The 25,240-nt window shown below is 42.0% G+C and overlaps 1 protein-coding gene across 12 annotated transcripts; it reads left to right on the forward strand.

The window, feature by feature from the left end:
- The first annotated feature begins 2,559 nt into the window (after nt 1-2,559).
- On the forward strand, nt 2,560-24,427 carry NADK (NAD kinase). Of its 12 annotated transcripts, none has more exons than XM_015648301.3 (13): nt 5,980-6,095; nt 8,656-8,715; nt 9,724-9,937; nt 12,854-12,937; nt 15,314-15,443; nt 15,893-16,001; nt 16,256-16,341; nt 16,608-16,710; nt 17,530-17,681; nt 18,217-18,316; nt 18,962-19,119; nt 20,241-20,323; nt 21,313-24,427. In XM_015648301.3, the coding sequence occupies exons 3-13, from the start codon at nt 9,765-9,767 to the stop codon at nt 21,458-21,460; spliced, it is 1,326 nt and encodes a 441-aa protein (XP_015503787.1). In that variant the 5' UTR covers nt 5,980-6,095; nt 8,656-8,715; nt 9,724-9,764; the 3' UTR covers nt 21,461-24,427. The 12 variants fall into 12 exon arrangements, with proteins under 12 accessions (XP_033375187.1, XP_015503788.1, XP_015503786.1 ...); XM_033519297.1 differs by lacking the exons at nt 5,980-6,095; nt 8,656-8,715; nt 9,724-9,937 and adding exons at nt 10,449-10,671; nt 11,215-11,254; nt 15,046-15,208; XM_033519296.1 differs by lacking the exons at nt 5,980-6,095; nt 8,656-8,715 and adding an exon at nt 2,560-2,577.
- Nucleotides 24,428-25,240: the final 813 nt, after the last annotated feature.

The following is a 25,240-nucleotide window of genomic DNA, read 5'->3' on the forward strand; positions in this document are numbered from 1 at the left end:
TTTTTTTAAGCATTAATTCTGTCTCTTCAAGTCTGTTGTGTTGGTACTGGCCTTAGCTTGACTCTCCTTTTGGTGAAAAGCTCCATCTGATCCTCATCAGAAAATTGGATTCAGGCACATACTTTTGAAAATCTCATCAAGATTTCAGGTTTCTCAACAAGAAAACTAAAATTTTTTTTTAAAAAAAAAAAGTGTCCTGGTATTATCAAGTCTCTGGTCAGAATTCTCTCTTGTGTTATCAAGTGACTCCCAGGGCAGCAGAAACCTGAAGGCTGAAGGAAAAAAGAGCCTCAATTACAGGAGGATGAGCAGCTTTTTTTAATCCCTGGACTGTTTTGTGGGGGGTTTGACCAATGTTTAATACAAGAATGGAGCTTTTGATAAGCCTACGACTGCAATGGAGGAGAAGCACACAGTGAAGTGATGTCAGTGACTTTGCTGACTGGGGACAACAAAGATGTTGAACTTAGAACTGCAGGGTCTTAGGGCTGCAAGGAAATTTTTTATAATGACAAAGCTTCAAATTGACTCCCTGGTGGCTCTGAGAGCAGAAATTGGCATTAACTCCTGGTGAGCTAACAAGAATCAACATCCCTGCAGGATGGATGTATTTGCAGTGTTCCAAGGATTCTGGTACCTACTGGGCCAGCTGGTTTGGGATAAGGTTTTGCTGTGGCAGCCTAGAAAAAAATAATGAGCCCCCCACTATTTTGATTCCCTTTGGAACAAGAACATGGTATTTCTTCTGTATAGAGCCTGCAGTGATAATTCTTTCCTTTGGCAGTAACAAAAACAGGCTTTGGCTGTTTTACTTTTCCTGTCACCAGCTGAGCTTGTGCCTGCTGCTATCTCAGCCCATTCTACAGCTGCCAGTGCCGGTCACACATAAAAACAAAGAGGAATCCAGTGCAGAGGAACCATCTCATGCAGCGTCGTGTGGAGGTGGTAAGGCAATGCTACCTTCCCAAGAGCGCCTAGCACCTTCAGAGGAGACAGCATCTGGGCAGGCCACAATCACACGCACATACACACACATGCACATACACACTCCACGGATAGCAGTCGCTGACGGAGAGGCAGGAAGGGTCTCTGTATGGAGTTGCAGTGGGGTTTATTCCAACCACACACCAAAAAAGTCCAAGAACAGAGACAAGGATTAATGGAGGGTCCAGGAATATATGGGGGCTTGAGGGGGGTGGGATCCGAGGGTCAGGGTCCAATGGGAACAGGGGAAAGTGGTGCAGAGGTGGGGTCAGGGAGAGGGAAAACCAATAGCATTACAGGGGTGGAGGACCGCACCAAACTGGGGCCAACCGGGAAAGAAGGAAGGGAGAGCTTTCTAGGGAACATACAAGGTGAAAAGGGAAGGGACAGCCAACAGGCTAACTGGGTATATAAACCGGGGTACAACAAAATGGAGGCACAAAGCACTATGGGAAAAGTCCTTCCTATTAACTTTACAGTGGGGAAAATCTTATCTCCTGGAGGCCTCCTTCCACACCATGGTAGCTCTTGGCTCCAGAACCTCCACAATCTCACTCTTGCTGTCACTCCTCAGACTGTTCTCAAAGCCTGGGCAGTTATGAAAGCTGGTGACCCAACTTCCTCCCTTCTTACAGCAGGGTGTTTATCTTGCTCACTCAACTTGGGTGACTCCTGGCAAGGAAAGGCCCCAGAACAACCAGTCCCCCCACTATCAAGGGCCAATTGGTAGCTAGAGTGGCAATTTCAGTATCTTTGAGCAGTTTGTGATGGCGTTGGGGTGTGTTCTGATGATAGTCCAGGTGACAGAAATAAGCCCTTTGCCTTGAAATACTGAGACTGGAGTTCTGTGAGAAATTCAGACATTTCTTCTGTATTCCTGCCATAATGCTGGAAGCACTGGTGGCTTTTGGGCAGGAAGCAACTGCAGTTCCCAGAGCTCTCCAAAGCAAAGGAATTATATAGAAAACCAAGAGGTTTTCCCCACGGTTCCCCTCAGCCTCTCCACTCAGAATTGCAAACAACATTGACTTTGCCAGCATGGAAGTTTAGCCTAGTAAAGGTTTAAGGGCTTTTGCTTTCAAAGGCATCCTACAGAAAACATAATTAATTCCTCTGGGCTGCCCATCTCACTGGTAACTTGGTTTAAAATCCAGTGCTGCAGGACTGTGCTTACAGAAGCATCTGGGAAACCAAAGAAACGAGAAGATTTTAAATTTTCCAGTTCATCAAGCTTCTTTCCTAAAAAGAACTGAGGTCTGCTGTGAACCAAGGTCCTTCCTCAAAAGAATGACCAGTTTTCCTGGGAACAGTGAAATGGTGTGATGAGTAAACCAGTTTATAAAATTATTTTTATTTACAAGTGGAAACCCATCCACTTCTGAATGCTTCTGGGGCTCATGCAATGATGCATTTCCTGTGTCAGGATGGTTACAGCCTTGACAAGATTGAGAAAGAGGAAAATAATTCATTTTATCTGTTTTAAAGGCAGAAAAACACACTCCATTAGTCACTCAGGGAGACAGAGCCCCTCCCAAACACCCCAAGCTGAATCTCAAATTTCTCTCTCCTCCACGTCCTGCTTTGAGACAGGAGGTAAGTCCTGGATGCATATTCTGATATTTCCCTTCATGGTAGACTTCTCAAAAATCTCTCCACTTCTCTCACGTAACTTTCCTTTCCTGGCTGCCAGCAGCTCTCAGTCCTGCCCTGACACTGTCAAAGATGAACTGAGAATGAAGTTTGTTGTAGGCCAACATTCCCAGTCGCTCATCTCAGATATATTAACCCTTATGCAAGTCAATTAATGTAGTTCAGCCTCAAAATTGGGACAATGACATTTACATAATGATTGGAGGTGTTGATAAACAGCCTGAATAATGAAAAGCATTTCTCTGTCTTTGTGCCAGTGTGTGACTGTTGAGAAATAATTTATTTGTCACATTCACATGCCACCATCTCCATCAGAATTTAGGCTTTGTGGTACTTTTTTATTTCCCATGAACCCTCAGGAATTCTGAGTCATCAGAGGCTGTTTGAAATTAAGGTTGAGAGGTAAGAACTATGTCCTTCAACCCTGCTAGTTGTTAATAGAGACAATATGCTAATTTCTCCCTGCTCAGTGGAAATGCCTCTTGCTTGGAGGTGGGTTTGGGGTATAGGTGGAGGCTGAACAGAGCTTCTGTATCAGGCTCATCTGTACAAGTTGTCAAACAACAGCATTTTTGTGAAATTAACTTTCTTTGTTATTTCTAGGAACTGAGAGCCCCAGTAGAAAAAAATTTTAAAAAATAGCAGAATGTTTTTATGCTCATTTCTCAAGTTCCTGACAACATTTCTCTTTGTTTTCTTCCCTGGGAGAAAGGAAGCACAACCTGTCTTGGAGTGCTGAGCTACAGTGTTCTGCTAATAGTGTCAGGGAGGAGATGTTTAAAAGGCACCTAAAACTCTTCTGTTTCTCCTGTCACTGCAGTCTGTGGAGGGAAGAGCTGTCAGCCCGGGACACTCATCCCAACACCCAAGCAGAGCTCCCAAGGTCACTGTTGAGTTTGCCCAGCTCAGAGGTGCTGTTTTAACTGCAGCCCTTTTATAAATAGGACAGGCTCAGCTGCTTAGCAGTCTTATCTCCACCAATTACCAGGGATAAGAGCTCCTCGTGCTGCAGAGTTCAGGCCTCTTACAAAATGTCGAGCAACCGCAGTATTAAAAACGAGATTCACTTAATAAATTATAAAAATAATTTAATATAAACAAAAAGACAATTAGGAGACAAAAGAAATAAAGCAAAGGGTTAAAATGGCTGGGTGCCCTGGCGGGTTGCCAGGAACACACCTGGTATCTTGGGAACACTCTTTTTATCCCCTCCTGCTGTGAGGATTTGATGCATATTCAAACTTTTTCAAGAAGTATTTAGCATGTCCCCTCCCTGGTTCCACCCATTTAGAACATGCTTTGTTTGATTTCTATTTCTGCTATTCAGCACTATTCTTGCTGGTCAGCATTATTTTTTCTGGTCAGCATTATCTTGGAGTTTGGTTTCCTTTCCTTTGCAAATGGTCAGTGTTGATAACAATCCAGGCCTCTCATCCTTCCTTTGAGGGCAGCTGGGCTTCATATCTTCTGCTGATAACAGTTTGGGCTCTATTGTTCTCCTGATAAGCAGCTTGGGCCCCACTGTCCTTGCCCTCTGGGGTTTCCTTGCCTTGTACCTAGGAAATTCTTTTAAGTTTAAGACTTGTTAGCAAGAAAAAAGTACATACATAGCTAAAAAGTATTTAACATATAATATTCATCTTAATACCTGTGAAAGCCAATATCACAATACAAATTTATAACACAGAGGGAAGTTGCTGCTTTGTGGGAAGAACAACCTTCCACTCAAAGGGTTTATTTTTGAGCAGCCAATGTAAACTGTTGTGGCTGTAGTGGGGATTTCTCTCTTTCACCCTGGTGAATATGGAAAAGTCCATCCCAAGAGCCAGCCTTGGTCAGTGAGTGGTGGCTGACAGAGCTTCTGTGTCTGAGCATCTCTCCTGAGATGTTTTTTCACTTCAGGTTTCAGGGCAATGCTTTGACTCCCTAAAGCTGAATTCCTGCCTAGTGTCATGTTCTGGTGTCCTTTTACACTTTGAGAATCACTTTCAGCTCATTAAAGACATTTGAGGCTCTGAGATATCATTAACCCCACAGAGCAGTGTATTGCAGTATTAAGCAAGTCTTAACTGCTTGCACAGTGGCCTCTGGAATGAAGGACAAAAGAGGAATTTTAGCTCAAAATCCTGTGCTTTCAAGAGTGGTATAACATTGCCAAGGGTATATTCCCACATCTAGCAACTGCTTCCTCTTTTTTAGGTTTGTTTCAGCCTTTACTAACCGTCAGTTATTTACCGTTCCCCGATTCCCCAAAAATAAATTACTATGTAAAGGAAGAAGAAAGAAAAAAAATCCCCAATTGCCACATCCTCATATGGTGTAACTTGCTCTTACTGTGTGGGTTTATCCTGGTGCAATCCAGTGAGCTTCATGCATGAGTGTGGCCTCTTTAAAGTAAAAAATGCAATTTTGAAATTATGAAACCTGATAGGTTTGGTAACTGAAAACTTTTCTTGCTAGTATCCATCCAGGAGTTGGATCCTACCTCTGATGAAGTTGTGACAAAGCTCCTGATGATTTTGAGGTTCTGAAACTGTTTTTTTCCTGTTCAAATACAGACTGGAAAATGTTTTTCTATGTCTGTACTTGGGATGGAGTGATCCTCACAAAGTGGTGTGGGCTGTCGCTTTTGTGACAGAAAGGGCATTTACGCGATGATGAAAGGCCAGATTAAGGTAAAAGTTCATGACATACATTGTAGGGAGATGTGAGCAGGGTGTGAGGGAAGCGTGTGCCAACAGCCACACCCTTGGTAAAAGGCGTGGTGTGAGCTGGAGGGCAAAAAGCAGGTGGAGGGGAGGGGATAATGCAGTCTGTGCCTTACCTGACAGGGCACGTTTGGAGGTGAGATGGCTGGGACGTGGGATGGTGGGAGATGGGGTGTTTGGATGGTTGGAGAGTGGGAGACGGGATGGTGAGAGGTGAAATGGCTGGAAGGATGGGATGGTGGGAGGTGGGATATGGTGAGAGGTAAGATAGTTGGAGAGCTGGGATGGTGAGAGACTGGATGTTCGGAAGGGTGAGATGGTTGGAGGTAGGAAGTGTGGGATTGCTGCAGGGGTGGGATGGCAGGATGGCTGGACGTGAGGGGTGCGGAGTGGTTGGAGGTGTGGGATGGCTCGGGGGGTGTGGGTTGGCTGGAAGTGAGCGATGTCCATGTCCCCCTGGCACCTCTAATGTGGGTATAACCCGATGCGATGCCTGCCACACAGACAGCCGGTACACACCCACAACCCACCCAGCTCCCCCGCACCGCAGCCGTGGGTAATTACGGCTAATGAACGCTAATGGCCGCGCAGCCGCGCCGGCCGCGCCTGCGCACCGGGCCCGCGGCTAAACCGCGCCTGCGCGGGGGTGGCGGAGAGGTGGACGATGGAGGTGTGCAGGGCCCGGCGGTCCCGCGCTCCTCACAGCGCCTGGCACCACCAGCAGCGCCGCGGGGCTCGGCCCTGAGGGACGCCGTGAGTCGGGGCGCTGGGGGAGCCGCAGAGGGCAGCGCGGCCGGGCCGGACGGCTCTGAGGGGGGCGCGGTGCGGGTGTCCCCAGTGTAGGTGTGTGTCCCTGTGTCCCCTGCCCGGTCCCTCTCCACTCCGGGACCCCTCGGGCCGCCGTCCCAAGTGTCCGCTTTCCCGCACCCCGATCCCCCCGCGGGGGCTCCAGCAGCGCCCGGGGGGATCCCCATGGGCAGCCCCGAGGCCGGACGGCACTTCCCGCGGGGGTGGATGAAGGCCAGCCCCCTGAGGGTCCGGCTGTTTTCCCCCTGAGGGTCCGGCCCTGCGTTTTGGTGGGTCATGCGCTGTCCGTGCAGGGGTTCCGGAGAGCGAGGGTTAACAAATGGACTTGCTGTGCCTAGGCCGTGCACACGTGATAGTCAAACTGCCTGTTTTTTTTTGTGGAAATAGTATTCGGGTGTATAATCAAAACCTACAATTGTAACTGTTGTCAGAGTGCAGGGTTTTAATAGGGGTTTTGGTTTTCTATAGGTACACTGGAAAATGAAGTTCTAAAGTAAACCAAGCTTTGTCTGTTTGATGGAGTTGTTCCTTCTTTTCTGTGTGTGTGAGAGGGGGTTTAGTGCCCTCGGGATGGAGTCATAGGCATGTAACCTCTGCTGGAGTGCTTTATTCAGCAAAATACAAGCAGGCTCCACAGAGCAGAGTGATCAAGCACACAGCGCTCTGTAGCAGTGGGACAAGAAGTACAGTTTTGGATAGAACATTGTACTCTTATGCCCCAAGAGAAGGTTAATAATAAAGTACAAGATTACTTATAATTTTGTAAAATTACAAATTTATTTGTGCTATACAATATAGGTATAAGTACACTTTTTTATATGTACTATGAAATATGTATTTTGTATTTGTACTTGTAGAGGTAAAAATGATAGATAATTTCTAAGACATCAGTACAAATGCTGCAGTCTCAGAGAGGGGTTAAAACATTGTGAGGACTTTGTCAGGATGGACCCTGCAGTTTAACAAGCATTATTTAGGGCAGAGCATTTAACAGGAAAAATTTATTACAAAAGAACAGCTTACAAAAAAAGTCATTATAAAATTAAATTAAATCCCTTGGTCATTTGCAGCCTTGCAGCTCCTTTGGGGGATGCAATGGGGTTGTATAAAGGTGGTTTGATGAAACCCTTGGGAAGTTCTGGTTCAGGGGAACATTCAGTGAAATTAAAAATGGGAAACTACAATAAAACTAGAGTTGGATATGTGTGAGAGGCGATTCACCTGGCTGCTGTGTCACCATCACAGATACTTATTGTTATATGTTAGACAACTTTCTTAGTTGTCCTTCATTCTGCAGTGCAGGACATTTAACTTGTTTTTCTTATGTTGTTTTTATTTTGGACATGATTTAAAACAGAGCAGCCTTTTCATTAGTTTGTTACCATGTGCTTAAAAGTTTTTTGGATCCAATCCTGGAAGCTGTTCTGTGGCAGTTTTGTCTTATGTCAGGTCTGCTTATTTGTCTTGTGAGGGAATGTTAATTAAACAGTACATGGTGTAAGCTGTAGTTAAAACATCCTGAATTGGAAAGCAGTACATGGAAGGAATATCAGGTTCTTAGGCTGTATTTACTAGGTCTGTACACTTCTTACTTCCAGTTTTGTGCTAATCTGATTTTCTTTACTATCAGCATCTGTCAGATGAACATTCTTTAGTCAAAGTCACATGGAAACACATCTTGCTTATTACATAAATTACTGTTCTCTGCCTCCCTTGCGCAACTGATTTATATATTTATATATAAATTTATGAATTTATAAATAAATATAAAATTTATTTATATATTAATATATAATTTATATGTAAAATTTATATATCAGCTTGAATTGTCTAAAAATAAAGGTACGTTTTGCTAATCTTAGCTGGTCAAAATTGCAAGTCCATTGCAATGGCTGTTTCCTAAGTCGTGATCACAGGTGACACAGGAATGAGTAACCCCCAGATAAACATTGATACCTCTCAAGGGCAGGATGCTATAAATCATTAATGGCTGGCAGTAACTGCACCTCTTTGTAGTGGTGCTCTCCTTGGGTAAGCCTAAGCTACAGGAGGAGCAAAAGCACTTTCTAATTTGATTAGATGGTGGTGCTGTCCCATTTAGTAATGAGTCTAAAATTACAGCTGCATTCTGTTGATGGTTTTGTTGTCTGCAAGTTGGAGTTCTGGTGAAGTTTTGCCATTCTCTGGGGACTTTTCCCCTGAGATATCCTCATTGTGTGATGATTTCCCAGACCCACAGTCCATTTTAATGGTTGACCAATGGCTCCTCCCTGCAGGATGAGGCGAGAACCTCATCCAAAGTGATGAAACTATTGGAAAAAACATCTGAAAATTTTTACTGAACCAACATGTTCCCCCATGTTGGAATCAACTGACTTGAGGAGTGTGCTGTTCTTCTGGACTACACTCACATGGATACTATTTGTTTATGGTTTTCTGTTTGTTCATAGACTAAAAGTTGGTTTCTGTTTTTATTCTGATAAGGCTTCTTCTCTACTTGCTTCAGGTAATGATGAGAACTTGCTCACAAGATCTCCAGAACTTCTGCAGTAATTTCAAGTTTGGGGTTGGTTTTGTTTTGTTTTTTTTTTTTACTTCTGCAAAGCTGTGCTCTAACCAGCTGTTTATCTTTCATTTGTGCTGGTTGTTCGTGGAACTGAAATACTGCATATTTGTCCTTATTTTGTCCTGTTTGTTTTGGACCATCTCCCCAGTTTGTCAAAAATGAGTTAAGGACTTAGGTATTGTCCTCCAACTTGTTTTTGTCTCTCCTCAGCTTGTATTAACCTCTTCTTTTTTTTTTTCAAAAGCTGAGGCTTAAGGTTTTTCTGTTGAATTATCTCACAGGGATTTTTTTTTTCTCTTAGAGTATTCTATTTTATCTGTTCAACATATGTATCATCTCATAGGAGACTTTATAGTTTTTCCTGAGCCTTGATTCCTTGGCACATATTTAAAGCTTTTTTTTCTTTTCAATATCTAAAAGAAATTAATTTTATCTCTTATGTAACTGAAGACACAAATCTGTGCTGATCTTGAAACAACTTTGTAATGAGCTCCTTCTCTGTCTGGGAGCATGCTGGTCATTTTTAATTCCAGGGACTTCTGATTACCTTGAAGAACTTCGCAGATTCTTTGGAGAGGTGTTTATTAGTGTGTGTGAGCTCCCTGTTTAGTGTAACATGCTCCTCCAGATTTTCTTGCAGGGACTTTAAAACACTTCAGTTACTGAAAAAACAATTATAAAAACCACGATGGGGGCCCTGGGAAAGCACCACCTTGGTCAGCAGTGCTGACCACAGAGCAGGAGCTGCAGAGAGCAGAGAGATGGCTCAAAACACTGGCTCATTTCAGCACCAATGCTCATCTTCTGGACAATTCCAGGACTTTCTTGATGTTAAGCAGAACTCCAGTAATTTTTTTATGTTCCACATGGTATCTTCTGAGAGAAGAGGGATTGTGTTAGCAAAGCTTCTGTTTTCCTTTGAGCCAGCTGAAACCATAATTCGAATTTAAAGGAAAGCTCCATTACCTTTGTGAATACTGAGATGTTGCCTCTCTGTCTCCACCACAGAGATTGAATTTCTCTCTGGCTGAGTTTCCTTCAGTTCCAGTATGGAGATGAGTCGGGAGAAGCTGTGTGCCAGCAAGGCTGATGGGAGCTCAGACTCTGCCTACCACTGCTTGGCGTGTCACGATGATGAGGAGTGGGGCAGCATGAGCCGGGGGCGAGCCAAGTCACGGAGTTTGTCAGCTTCACCAGCCCTTGGAAGCACCAAAGAATTCAGGTAAGGCACCTGCTTCTTCCCATTGTTGTTAAAATTAAAAAGTTAACTAGATTTTATTATTTTTTTAATATGACCATGAGGGATTCTTAAAATGTGCCTCGGAAGGTTCAAAATGAAGGTGGGGAGTTGAAGTTGGGATGTTGACTAAGAGCAGATTCAGAATCAAGGTTTCATGGCTTGTCAAAACAGTTGCCTGCAGAGCTCACAGTCTCCAAAAAATAATTATTCAACAGTAGAGACAATTCTTCAGACTTTTACAAAATCTCAAGCTAGAGCTTTAGTGCTGTGTGTTAAAAACCTGTGTGTTAGGTTACATGTGAGACAGCAAAAAGTAAATTTGTGTTTGCAGACATTTTCAGAGCAGTGAGAAACACCCATTCTTTTTTTGGAGCCAAGTTTCTGATCTCATTGCAAGGCTCCTGTCATGTGAACAGGGTGGGTAGAACTTCTGATTTGGTGATCTTTGAACCCACTGTAAATATTGAACGTCAGGCAGAGGCAGCGCTGTGTCTTGATCTCGTGGGGAGCACAGCAGGACTTCACCTTCCTTGTGCTGTGACTGTCCCTAAAGCATGGGCAGAGCCACAAGGGTGCTGCTCAGCAGATGGAATTCCTGTTCAGAGCTCCTGCTTTGCTGGTAGGAATGTTCTTGGGAGGCAAGAGCACGCGGGTGAGGCTGAAGAGCACAGGGGGCAGCTTTGTGGTGAAGGGAGGCAAACTAAAAGCCTTGAAAGGTTAGGAAAATAACTGCTCTGTGTTTGTAGTTCAGTGTATTTGATGCTTCTGGGAAGTGTTTTCTGAGGGCTGTGTTCTGTTGTAGCTCTGGTGATGGTCAATATGTAAGACTTGATATTTAAATTTTGCTGTAAAACTTGTGGTTTTCCCTTCTCAAACCTGCCGGTAAATCTGCACAGAAGACGAAGTGGTCTAAATTTTTGTGTATTATTTCCTAGCTAAACAGCTTCTTTTTCAAACAGAAGTGCTCTGTCCATTGTGGGTTTGAATCAGGGTAATTGCTTCTGAGATTTTCTGTCATTGGGATGCTCTGCAGTCATTCACTGGCTGTCTTCAGTGCTAAATAGTCTCAAGGCATTTTGCAGGTTGTTAGGAAGTGCAGCTCTCTGGCTTCCTCTGTGGTGTTCAGCTCCAAGTAGCTGCCCAGCTGCTGGGAACTGATAAGTAGATTTCCCTAAAACATGTGTAATTTCCAGGGCATTGCTGCTTGTTCTTAGCAAAGGCAGCCTGACTGTGAATAACTTGAAATTCTTTTTATTCAGGCATTTTATTGAACACTAATAAAACCAAGTGAAATCTCAGGTAAGATTTGCACCAGTTATTAATTAGGGCTTGCACAGGAAACTTTTGGAATGTCATGAAGGTCAGGTGCCTTACGTGGAAACAGAATTTGAAATTTGGCCAGTTACTGGGAGTGGCATCAAATAATGACCTGTGTAGGGAGAAGGAAAAAATTACAGTTATCTGGGAGAAGCTGGAGTGGTGCAAGTGGGAGGTGATTCTGCCAGGGTGTTATTTAACCCTCCTAATGCCAAGGGTAATTGTTCACAAGTAGATAGAGACTTATCAACCCTTTGCCCACATTGACACATACATTAATCTCTTGTTATGTTAGCCCTTGCTCATTTTTCTGTTTTAGTATAAATAAGGTAAACTTTATAAAACACTTAGTAAGGTTCTTACCTGACTTGGTCAGTCATGGCTGGACTTAGAGATGGAAAATAAATTGCTCTGGTTTTGTTACTGGAATTCAGATCTTAGACTGGCATATTTAATTAGGCAACGAACAAATAAGATGTGGCTGTTGTTCCTTAATTATATGTTTAACGTGTGATCTGGTTTTGATTTTTGTTAGATATCTGGGGGGTTTTTTAGTTCTATGTCTGAGTCATCAGTCTGGTCTGAGCTACTTTGTAACACACAATAGTAGGCGCTGCTGTGATGATTGTTACAAGCAAGATGTTATTGATATAAGCCCAGGAAAGAAATGTTTCTCCCTTCTTTATAATGGAAGAATTATAATAGTGGTTATGTGATGCTTCAACAGTTCCATGAATTGAGCAAATTTTGCTCCTAGTTGCAGCTTTGCTGGAGGAGTTTGGGAGGGAAGTGAGGCAGAAGAGTTCTGACTCTCTCCAGATAATCTCATCCTACAGCAAGGAATAACCCTGTGTCCTGGTGGGATTCAATTTTGAGAGTAAATGATACCTTAGACACCTGTTTATTTGAGGACAAAGATTTTATTAGAGAAATAAATGGGAGGAAGTAGCAATTTGTTTTTCAGCCTGTTTAAAATTGCAGCCTGATACTGCAGATACAAATCTCCGTGTGCCTTAGAGTTGAAGAATTTATTTGATTAAATTTATTGAGGGTGCCTAAATGACCATGACAAACATTACTGTGACTTGACCACGCCAAAAATATATGAAGGTGTTGGAGAGCTCCTTGTAAATGCTTGTCAAGTCACACTGAAACCCAATGTCTGTGTTAATACATTATATTAATAATAACATTGCTGCCCTCAGTAGGGGAAGAGCACTCCCTGAGCTGTTTTAGCTGTATTTATACCAGATTCAGTCATCCTAAAAAATGTGCTTTTGGGTAAGATGTAGCTTTGAGAAGCACAGCATAAAAGTGTTGTTCTTGTGCCTGCAGCAGTGAAACTGGTGTCACTTAGAAACTGATGCAGCTGTTGGAAATGTGAGAGCTAATCTGTAAAATTACCCTGTATCTAATCTGTAAAATTGACAGGGAAGCACTCATGTAGGTTTTAGAAATGCACTTTGCCCTGTATTGCTTTTGTGCAGCTGGTTCAAAAAAGGGTTTGGTGCTTGAGCAGCCAGACAGACCCAGTTTGTCACCACATCTCTCTTACTCGCTGATTATTTGCTCTACCTTCAGGAGAACACGTTCCTTGCACGGACCATGCCCAGTGACCACGTTTGGACCAAAGGCCTGCATGCTGCAGAATCCTAAAACGATTATGTGAGTACTCATCCCATCAGTGGCACTGTGCTCCTTCTGTGGCAAATAAAACTACTTTGCTTTTCCTCTGATTCTATTTTTTTCACCTTCTAATCAGCATTGTTTTTATTTTACTTGGTATTCAAAGGTTTTCATGTTGCTTGATTGCCATCCTGGGGTCAGCTTTGCCAAGTTGGCATGGTCTGCAGTCCATAGCTTGGTGTCTAAAATGGCAACTCTCATATTTCCAACTCAATAAAAATTATTCTAAGCACTGCAAGGGGAGGAAGAGGAACTGTTCTGTGTGCTGTGAAATCTGAAGGAAGCCTTCTCCCTCTCTTGGTGATGATGTTTGAATTTGTACTTTCAATTTTTGTTTGGTCTCTAGTGCTTTTAGTTACAGACAGTTTGCTTTTATACTGTTGATAAATGTGGAAATAAGGGCTGGTTTCTGTGTAGTAGGCAAACATTTTAATTTTGTAGGTCGGGTGGCATGAAGTGTTGCTTTCTACACCAGGTGTTGTCTACTTTATAAAAGGGGTCTTGACTTGGCCAGGTGAGGAATTTCAGGGTTTAACCAAGGTAGTGGTCCCTGGTTTTGGGGGGTCCTGGCACAGAGAAGCTGTGTTGCCCCACTTGGAAGTGTCCAACACCTGGTTGGATGTGGCTTGGAGCCACCTGAGATTGTGGAAGGTGGGACTGGATGGGCTTTAAGGCCCTTCCAACCCAAACCAATCTGTGATTTTTTTTCCCCCCTTTAAAAAAGTTTTATTTAATTGCTCTTCCAGTTAACTATAAGACATTGCAGTCAATATTTATTTGCCTAAATAAACTTTCCTGGTAATTTTCCTGGGCAAGTGTAACACAAATCCTTCCCTTTGGCAACTCAGAGCTTCCTCATTCTCCCCTGGTGCTGTAAAGAGCCCTGGGGAGCTGCAGTGCAGTGGAAAGCCAGCCCAGACTGTATTTACACACCTGACCTGGGGCATTGCTTCTCACAGGGGCTGGCCCGGGCCAGGTATACAAGGGCAGGGACAGGATTGTGCCAGGGAAAAACTTGGGCAGGCGGGGCTGGGAGCAGAGCTGCCCCCAGGCTGCTGAAGGCAAGGACTGTTTGAAAAGCAGATTGTAAATTACTTTACTACACACAAGGTGTTGTGGGTTTTAAAAACAAGCAAAACCTTGTTGGTGGTTTTTTCCCCTCTGCTGTGGGTAATTTTGTTAAACTCTCCTCACTGGAGGGATTGTTTTTAACAGAAAATCATAGGTTTTTTCATGCAGGCATAAATTAGGGAAAGTTGGGTGTCTCTTTCAATACAACCAGCAGCTCTAGAACTTGCAAACCTGCTTTTTGATGAGCAGATGAATTGAGTGAAAAAAGCATCAGGGGCTTGTGCTCTGGTGAGAAGAGAAAATCGAATACCTGTTTATTTTTCTTGAAATGGGATTTTCTTTATGAAACTTTATGAAATTTTCTTTATGAAATCCCTCAAAGATCTGGAATACAAGTTTTACACAGGATATTTTGTAAAGCCTCACAACTTTTTATCGGAACTAATTGAAATCTTCAATAGAAGAAAAAAAAAACATTAATACATTTTCAGGGAAAAATGTATTATTTTGAGGTTGCAGTTATTAATAACTGACAAAAGCCTCAGCCTTTTATTTTATTTGGAGCTATTTGCCTGAGCCCTGGAAAGAAACATGAAGATCTTAAAACAAGTTATGAATAACCTTTCATTTAGTATAACTGCATGGAATTGGTGAGTAGAGCTGAAACAGGCAGACTGGTTTTTGTTTGAATGAAGTTGGTGCTAGTTCTGGGTTTAATCAGTGCTGCAATCCTTAGTTCTTGTCAGCAATACTGATATTAAAGCCCTGCATTATCCTTTAGTTTCTGCTGTGTTTGTATCTCAAATGTGAGCACTGAAATTAAATTAATTTTAAATTTACATTAAGCTGTTTGATGTAGAGTATTCGATAGGGAAAAAAAAATCTTGCTATGACTTTTTCAGATCTTCTAATTGAATGTTTCTCCTTTGAGTCAGCTCTAAAACGAGGAAAGCAGCACTGTGGTGTCAGTCAGTTGAGAAACTTTATCTGAGAGCTTTTGTGATGTTTCTTTTCAGGTCCCTGTTGGCACAGGTCATTCACAGGGCAGCAGGGACCAGAAGTTTTGATTCTGGGTTATCACCTGCACTTAGTAAAGCACAGAAACCTCACTGCAATGTAAATTATTGCCTTGCCCTCAGAAACACCAATGCAATGTGAATTACTGCCTTTCCCTGCCTGGTATGTAGGGCTGTGTGGCCTCCATACTGGAGGATGTATTTTTTCCAGGTCAGAAAGGTGTCAGATCGAAATGTGGTGATGTTTGGGGTTTTTTTGGTCCCCCAGGCACATTCAGGATCCAGCAAGCCAGCGGTTGACATGGAACAAACCTCCCAAGAGTGTCCTTGTGATTAAAAAGATCCGTGATGCCAGTCTGCTGCAGCCCTTCAAAGAGCTCTGTGTGTACCTCACTGAGGTGAGAAAATCTAAATTACACATCAGCTCTCTCCAGTTGCTGATTCTGTGCACAATTTGTGCAAAGTCTTTAAACCCACTGCAACAGGGTGTACTAAAAAAGATGAAGAAGTTAAGATCAGTATGAAGCTTAAAACTATTAAAGTAATAACTTCCATTCTGTTTGCAGTTCTAAATTATGGGAATGGGATATGAAAAGCTTAAGCCTTTAAGCTTTGAGCAAACAGAGCAATGTTGCTGTATCATGTAATCTGCATGCCAAGCTTTAATTTATTAAATGGTCTGTGCATGCTGCAAAATTCTGGTTAGGATCAGACCACACATTAAAAACACCCTGCAGATGCAGAACACTGTAAATAATATTTATATGTCTTAAATTAATGGAAATTATGGAAAGAGTCAAGCGTGTTGTTAGGAGGTCCTTCAAAAGCTTCTTTTCTCTCTCTTCAGGAGAACAATATGATAGTGTATGTAGAAAAAAAAGTATTGGAAGACCCTGCTATAGCTAATGATGAGAATTTTGGACCAGTGAAGAAGAAATTTTGCACCTTCAGAGAAGGTATGGAAATGATATCTTGAAGGGACAGTTAGAGTGTAGGTTTTTTTGGCTTGGTGTTTTCTTAGTTGTTGGGTCAAATTTGTAAAACTTTTGTCTTTTGCAGAGTTGTTGTTACAGCGTAGTTGTGCTTTTTTATATATTTGTGAGGGAGTGTTTGCATGCTGCAGACTGTAATTTTCCATCCTATTTTTTGTTAGGAAATTGATTGTGGATACAATTTAATTCAAAACTTTTTGTTTCAATGTTGCTTTTAGACTATGATGATATCTCCAATCAGATAGACTTTATCATATGCCTGGGAGGAGATGGGACCTTACTTTATGCTTCTTCACTTTTCCAGGTTGGTTCTGATGGGAAATAGACCCTAAAACCTTTTCCTTTGGAAGTATTTAAAAGTGGTTTTTTCCCCGTCTTTGTTACCGAGTTCAGCATTTGTCTTTTGTTCTTCATTCCCTCTTTTTTACCTTGTGAAAAGAATGTCAAATGTGTTGTTTTTTTATTAAGCACAGTTGAAGTTTCATCAATAGTCATAATATTTAGAGGCAAATAGTTGAAGTATGGATTGCTTTGACTGAGTAGCTTTAAAACTCTTTTCTTTATTGATAGGGTAGTGTACCTCCAGTTATGGCTTTTCATCTGGGATCCCTTGGATTTCTTACTCCATTTAATTTTGAGAATTTTCAGTCCCAAGTCACTCAGGTTATAGAAGGTAAATTTAAGGGGACAAGGTGTGGTATTTGTTTGTTAATTTTTCTTAAGCAGCTCTTTTAGGTTGGCCCTTAAGATTTGAAACTTGAGAAATGTATTTGAGATGAAGAGAAATCTTAAATTAACAGAAATGTATCTTAAATTACCACAGATGTATCTTAAATTAACAGAAGTTTTGCATTGCATTGACCCATACAGTGCTACTCTCTGTACTGCTCTGTAAAGGAAAAAGGCTAAGAAATAACTTTATGGAGTAAATAAGTGTAAGATAATGTAGAATTTGTGTTAAATGGCAACTAAACATAGAAATAAAGTACAGTGTTTAAATACTGAAAGTCAGGCAAATAAAATATTTGAGGAAATTAATTATTTGTTTCTTCAATATGAGGTTATTTGAGTTGCATCCAAAGTAGATTCCTGAAAAGATGTGTAAAACTCTCACTAGAATGTTATCTTTTAATACATGTTTTAATGCTTTAATTTTCTTTAAGCTTGGCTTTTTTCTTATTGAAGTTCATATGAGCCCAACAGTGTTTTCCCATTTTAATCATGTCTATATAAAATTTAAATTTTCTTTTTACATAATGAGAAAAGTGGGAAGGAACTGGCTTGAAATTTGACTTTTATTTTTGCTCATTGGTACTAAAAATGAGTTTTGAGCTTCAGCCAAATGCAGCCAGTTATGTTGTGAATGAAACCGGGAATGTCAAAAACTCAGGAATAGATGGATGTCATTTCATAAAGTGTGTTAGTCATTGCTGAGGTTATTGCCTGTGCCAACATCTCATTTCTGTGTGTTTTCCCTGTGTTTCCCCTCCAGGCAATGCAGCTCTCGTTCTCCGGAGCAGGCTCAAGGTGAAGGTAGTGAAGGAGCAGAGGGAGAAAACCACAGTGCAGAATGGGATAGAGGAAAACGGAGTCGTGTCTGTAAACCTGGAGAAAGAAGTGGGCAAGCAGATTATGCAGTATGAGGTCAGAGGGCAAGACAAGCCAAAAGAGCCAATCTATTATTTGTAATTTGTACTTGTTTCATTAAAACTCTCCCCCAGCAGTGTGGGGCTGGCCCTTGCTGCTTCAATTCACAATTTGCTCTAAATGCTGAGCAACTGCTGCACACATTTCCTTTGTGCAGTCAGAAGTGCTAATCTCATACTTTCCTATAGAAATAATTTCACAGATTTGTTTAGGCTGGAAAATATCTCCAAGCTTGAGTCCAACCTTCCTTCTATTTTGAAAACAAAGTAGTAGTTCTAAAGTCACACACACCAAACATTTTTATACATGAAAAGCCCTGCACATTGTTAGTGACCAGCTCCTAGGACTAATTCTTAACATCTCAAAACTTCAGCTGGCACTCGCTAGGACAGAAGTGTAAAGAGTCTTAAATTTGGAGGTACTAAATCAGCACGAACTTTTAAGAGACTGGGAAAACATGTTCTGTTTTTGACATTAATTTCATTGCCAAGGCAGCAGCAGCAGGCTGGAGTAATGCTTGGTGTTACGGCAGGTCCTCAATGAAGTTGTGGTGGATCGTGGCCCTTCCTCCTACCTGTCCAACGTGGATGTGTTTCTGGATGGGCACCTGATAACCACAGTGCAAGGAGATGGTGAGTACTGCTGGAGCTGTCCCAGCTAAGGTTCAGGCCACTGGGTTTTCATGGAGGATTTTCTCTCATGGAAACAGAGCTCCAGTTCACTGCTGACAGCAAACACAAGTGTGCAAAGAGTGGGTGTGTTCATTCCCACAGTGAAGCTTTAGGTGCTGAAAGATTTTGTTTATGGGCATGTGAGGGCAAGTAGATCTTTTTTGGGGTATTATATTTCAGGCTAAGGGTAAGAAATAGCTGAAAAGATTGACCTGGGATTTGCTGAAGGCAAACAATCTCAACTCATGAATGACAGGAGTTAATCTTTAAAGCTCTTACCCTTAAAGAAAAAAATGAAAGTCACTGTTACAAAAAATTGTGTAACCTGAGTTTGTGCAACTTCTGAAATCACGAGGCAGGATTGGGGTGGGTGTTTCTCACTTTGTGTGTATTGGACTTCAGTTGAGCTGTGAAATCTAAGTGGAGAGGTTCGCTTGCCTAGCATGGGATTTATTGGTGTCCCCCAAAGCAGTCCCTGGTTCAGTGCTGATTGCCCTGCCTTGCCCTGTTTGCTGTCCCCAGGGGTGAGGGTGGGATGTGTTGGTGTGCCCCAGAGCAGTCCCTGGTTTTAAGAGCTGATGACCCTGCCCTGTTTGCTGTCCCCAGGGGTGATCGTGTCCACTCCGACCGGCAGCACCGCCTACGCCGCCGCAGCTGGAGCCTCCATGATCCACCCCAACGTCCCTGCCATCATGATCACCCCCATCTGCCCCCACTCCCTGTCCTTCAGACCCATTGTGGTTCCTGCTGGAGTGGAACTCAAGGTTGGCTTCTGTGTTTTTATTTCTCCTTGAGAGTTAAAAACTTCTGGAGTAGCCACAGGAGTGTGAGGAGGGTGGGAAGTGTTGAGGGGCTCCTGCTTGCTCTCATTTGGAGCAGGATCAAACCAAATCTGGTTCAAGATTGTGGCTTTCTTTAGAAGAATTTACCCACTAGTGGAATACTTTACACTTTTCCTACTGGATTGTAGCTCTGGAACATTCTACAAAATGGCAATTCCTACATTTGCATTATGAAAAATGTTCCATAATCTTGGCTGAAGTGCCTGTAAATGATCAGTTCTGAAGGGAGTCAAAAATTCTCCTTTCATGCAGTAAGAAATGTTGCAGATCTTAAGTATAAACTGGTAGCATTATCTGCAATTCAGTATTTAGATTTGTTCATGTTGTCTTGCAGAAAAAAGACATTTAATAACTGAATATAAATTATACTTGGTTGATGGGTAATTTGGACAAATACTCTTGTGCAAGGAAGAACCCCTTTCTCCTTTTGTCTCTGTTACCGGCCTGCTTAAATAGGAAGGGAGCTGATTTGGAAGGGCTCCTAGGGGTGTTAGAGGATTAGCATCGAGAAATGGGCATGTTGTGGACTTTCTGTTCTTGTTTTACAACATAAATTCAAGGTTTATTCATGGCACTGGTCTCAGCCCACACCTTCATGTTGGTGGCTGTTACTGGCCAGTGGCTAATTCTTTAATTAGGAATGCAATTTAATTAGGAGCCAAACTTCCTAAATTTGACAGCTTTGGATTCATTACATATTAAAATCTGGTTTTCTGGATCAGCTTTTTAGTTTTCCTTGAAAGAGAAGCTAAGTCAGCTCCTGCAACTGAATTAAAGCATGAACTGGCTGGAACTGGAGAGTTTGTGTGGGTTATATAAAGGGGATACTATACTGCCTATAGAAAAATACATGTTTATAAACAAAAAAGAGAGGTTTGGAGCTTGAGTGGTGTTACTGCACTGCTGCCATGGACAGCTGAGAAATTCAGTGCAACTGTGGAGTTCCAAAGACTCAGCTCTGTACTCAAAGGGAGGATGGAGGAGGTGTTTGTTCCTTGTTCTAGAATTTTGGACCTGAAGTTCAGCTGATTCCTGTTTTTCAGATTATGCTCTCCCCAGATGCCAGGAACACGGCGTGGGTTTCATTTGATGGAAGGAAGAGGCAGGAAATATGCCATGGAGACAGGTCAAACCTTTTTTCTGATTGTGTTATCTCTAAGTATTAAAAAATCCCGGTTCATGCAGCTCCCTCATTCTCTAACATCTGCCAAAAGGGTTTTTGGCAGTGAAGAAAGAAGCTTTTATAAACCATAACACCTCTTAGAGCACAAACTGCACTAAAAGGATTTAATTTCCAACTTGAGTTCTTTAGATCTTCCCATAAAAGCAAATGAAATGATCAGACTCTGTAAACATTGCATGCTTGGCAAGGAAGATGGGCATATCTTTAGAAAACTGTAAATTTTAACTTCAAGATAAATCCTAAGACTTCTGAAAGATACAAACCAACAGGAGCTGGCTGTGAGCATAGGTGCTGGAATACTCCACATGGATTAAACTGGGTTAACTTGGAGTGGTTGTGGTCACTTGCTCTGGCCTTGAGTGAGCAGAAGGGTGTGAAGTCCCTCAGTTTTGAGTTCAGTATATGGTGGTGGAGGCGATTAAAGGCAGCTCTGGGAAGGAGGTTGGCAGATTTTTTATTCAGGATGCTCTTTTTCCTCTTGGCCCACACAAGTTGCCATGAAGGAAAATGTACAACTGGTGTAAGCCTCCATCCTGAACGGGTTTTATTTCTTCTGAGCTTGGATCATCTATAAAGGAGTTCAGGAGCCCAGTAAAGATTCAAACATGAGTTTTGGCCCTTGGTTGCACTCTGGAATCCTTGGGCTGGTTACTTAAAACCAAAAGGCCAAGGTGGTGACATGGGTTTCCTTGTCCCTGTGTGGGTGATGCCAGAAACTGCAGGATGCCGTGGAGGGGTTCACAGACATGTCACAGAAGGAGTCCCCAGAGCCCTGCTCATTGTTTGAAGCCCAGCTGAGACCAGCATCAGTTCTGATTGTTGATCATGGCAGGCTGTTGTTTGGCAGTGAATAAGTTCTGTGCTGGGTGGGGACAGGCTGGGGTATGTTCAGATTGTTGCTGTCCCTGCCTGACTGCCCTGTGCTGTTGCAGTATCAGCATCACTACCTCTTGCTACCCCCTCCCCTCCATCTGCTTCCGGGACCCTGTGAGCGACTGGTTCGAGAGCCTGGCTGAGTGCCTGCACTGGAACGTCCGCAAGAAGCAGAACAACTTCGCCGTGGAGGAAGAAGAATTCTGAGTGTCCACTCCCAGCAGGGCTCATGGCAATGGAATGTGGCAGAATCCCTCCCCTCTGCTTGGATTTTGGAGCTTTTGGTGTGGGCACTGCCCCAGAGCTGCCTTGTGGTTGTGGTTTATATCCCTCAGTGGCTGGGGAGGGTTGTGCTCCTTCCTGTCCACCTTGAGGAAGGCCCTGATGGTTCTAATCAAGTGTGAATTTCCTTCCAAAGGAGCAGTCTGAGAGTGGATTATTCCCGATTGCTATCAAATACCACATCTGCAGATTTGATTGTAACCTCTGACTTACCAGTTCCATGGTAGGCTGAATGTAGCTACACCAGGGAAAAGTGGCATTAAAATCTCTTTCATCTTATAGGTTTGTAACTCCATTTAACACTGCTAGGAATAGAAAGGCTCTGAGTTTTCTTTAAAAAAAAAAACAAAACAACTCCTCTTTGTTATTTTAAATACACCTGGCCCAGAAAATACTTTCTTACTTGCAAGTGAGAAACACCCACAAAGGATGTTTTTTATTAATACATGGAATTAGTTTTAAAAAGTATATATTTTTTATATATACGTTTCTCTCTCTTGTATCCATTTGAGCAGTAGTTGACACTTGGCTGTCAGCACTGTGGAAATACCCACAAACAGCAGGGATGAGCATTAATTATTACAGGTTTCTCTGGGTTTGTAGCTGAGCTGATTCACAGCTTTGCACTTTCTCTTGGTGGGAATCATCCATGTATTGTTTTTTCTTACTGTGTTTCTTTGATTCCCTGAGATAAATGGTAGCATTAGAGACTATCATGTTTAAAAAAATAATTGTCCAAGTGTTCAAGAAGAGTCTGGACTTCAATTGCTACTGAATTCTGGTTCCACTGTTGTACTGAAGAAAATATCCTATTCTAGATCCTGAATGCCCTCAACTTCCATGGATACCTTCCAACTCTTGGTGCTGAGTAATCCAGGATGGGATTCTGCATTGGTGGGCTGGAGAAAGGAGAAGACACATTCCCCGCGGAGTAGCAACGGTGCCTTCAGCACACTCAAGATATTCTGTCTCACATTTACTTTTTTTTAAGATGCTTTCAAACATTTCTAACTTCTTTCTGTACATACTTTATTGTATGTGTTTTTATGAAAGAACAAAAAAAAAAAAACAACCCGAACTGGTTGGGGGGAAAAAGGGTTTGTACTGTACTTTAACTGCAAAATAGCAAGCCCAAGGATAATGTTTACATTTATGTTCTGTGTGGTGCAGTCTCTTGATCATATTATCCAAACTTCAGCATTTTCAAGTCTTGCTGCATCGCTCACTAAAGGAAGGGACAGGAGCTGTTCAATGCCTGTTGGCAGAATCTTGAATCCCAGTGATTGAGGTGGGATTTCCTTGGGAACTGAGTGAGAGTCTCTGCTGAACTTTTTTTCATGATTGTCTTATATTGTTTCTGTGGTCCAAAGTGGAAATGGGTTCATTTCCAAACTCTGCCTGACCCGTTGTCCTCTGGTGGCTTCAATAATGTCTCATCCCTTTTGAATGCTGCCCTGGGCTGAGTTCATGAAATGCAGGTGAGAGCACTTTTCCAGAAAAGAGAAGCAAACTGTTGGGTAATGATTCAAATCACAATGAAAGTGTGTTCATATAAATTAACACTTGGTTTGTACATTTTGTAAAATAGAGTATTGGTTTGATTTGGTCAAAACCAGATGGATTTTGGGATATCTTGGAGAATATCCAGAGAACTTTTGGGATTTCACTTGAATCTGCAGTAATTGTTTTATCACTGCTTTGAAGCTGCTTACGGGTTTCCTAACTGGAGTATTCAGTTATTTGATAACTGGTTACTTTTTGAACTAGAGAAGGGTCAGGCTTTTTGCTTTGAAGCTATTTTATTTAAACATGCAATAATTGAGGGAAGGAACAGGGTATGGTGTCTAGAGAAACATGTGGATGAATGGAGAATGAATTCTAGGCACACTGGGGAGTGGAAAAATCATTTTGCAGAGGTGAAATGATTTATGAGCCTTATCTAGTATTTTTTTAAAGATGAAACTATATTCAGCACTTTTTATTTATGCTTTTTATAATAGTAAAGCTATTCTTGACTAAATTGCTGAACTTCTAATTTTCAGAATGCACAGGTCATTAAATCTGTAATCAAAGTGTACTGAACTACTTTAGATCTACATTAGACTTGAAATTTCTTCTTTCAGTTTATCACCTGCTGCAATTGCATTGCTGGCTCTGAGGCTGCTGCAGCTTTGTTTGTAGGGAATTCCTGCTAAAAAAAGGCTTTTTCTGGGTGGCTGCTGAACCCAGGCAGAGCTGCAGCCCTGGCTCAGGCAGGGGCAGGCACTCTGACTTCAGTCCAGGCTTTTCCTCCAAAAGCTGCCTTGATTCTCCCTGGCCAAGCTGCTTCCACAGCCCAGGTTGTGTTAATACATCACTGTTAATACATCTGAGTGTACAGTCCCTTTCCAAGGCTTTTAATCTGCAAACTGCAGGAGAGTGAGGCTGGAGCAGCCCTGGAGTTACGCATTTGAACTGCTCCAGGAGTGGGGGAGCTGAACCAGAAAAAAGCTGGTATGCACCTCACTTTATTGGCAATAAAACTTAATTTTGCTGATGTAGCTTATTCAGAATAACTTGGTTAAACTGTGCTAAAAAATGGGGGTTTGCTGATTAAGAGTTTTTGATAAAAGGGGTTTGTAAGTCACTGGCACTACAAATCCTTTCATCTACAAAGGGCCAAAATGAAAGCTCAGAAATTAATTTGTGGGGTTTTTTTAAAAAAAAAAGTTACTCTCTGGTAGAAATTGAAGTTATTACCAATTGTAGTAAGGAATAAAGCAGTGTACTGAATTTTTAAAAGATGAAAAATCCTGTTACATATTGTTAATGCATTGAAAACTTGGTTTTAAATATTGTTGAGAAACAAAATATTTTTCAATCCTTTCAATAAAATCTTTTTGTAAAGTTGCATTGGTCGATTTGCCCTTTGACTGGGGAGAATATAAAAATTGTGAATTCCCAATCAGTTGCTTGGAATTGTATGGGGTTTGATGCTTCTCAAGGGACAGTAGCACCTGTTTTCTGCAAATACACCAAATGCTTTTTTGAACGTCTTAATACCAGGTTTTCCTCAAAAGTCTCAAAATAATTGCTGAATTTGCTGTGCAAATTGTAACAAATCTTTTGTACAACCAGCTGGGCTGTATTAAATACTGTTTTTAAAGGCCCAGTAATAGAAATAGGAGGAAAGAAATATGTAAGGGCAGTACTGATCAAATAATCTGATAATTTGGTATCCAGGAAGTTTAGAATTAAAAATGGGGTTTAAATGCTTGTGGCACATTCTGATGAAGTTCTAGATGCTTCTTCCCCAGAACTTGAGATTAATGGTGATGTTTAAGAGTCTTTTGATTTCATAATTAATCTGTAACTCATTCCACCAGTTGAGAGAGATGTGAGGAGATGTCTTTTTGCAGTAAAGCAGCTGCCTAAATTTAAATTGAGGGTTTTTTTTGACAAGGAGATGCCTTTTACAGGTAAATTAGTTGTTTTTCAGTGGAGTTTTTGTTTGACAAGGCACCTTGGACAGGGTTTTCCATCTTTCCATGCTTAGCTGGTGACAAACTCTTTGCTGTGTCCATGGTCAGAGCCCTTTCTGTGACTGTCACTGTGGCCTGGCCATAAAAGACTTCCTTCACCTCATTCTGCCCCAACAGAGGCTTTGTGCAAGAGCAGAGCCTTCCCCCCTGCTCTGGGCATGCCCTGCTGCCTGGGCTCAGCTGG

Source organism: Parus major, chromosome 21, assembly GCF_001522545.3.
Source record: "Parus major isolate Abel chromosome 21, Parus_major1.1, whole genome shotgun sequence".
Taxonomy (NCBI): domain Eukaryota; kingdom Metazoa; phylum Chordata; class Aves; order Passeriformes; family Paridae; genus Parus; species Parus major.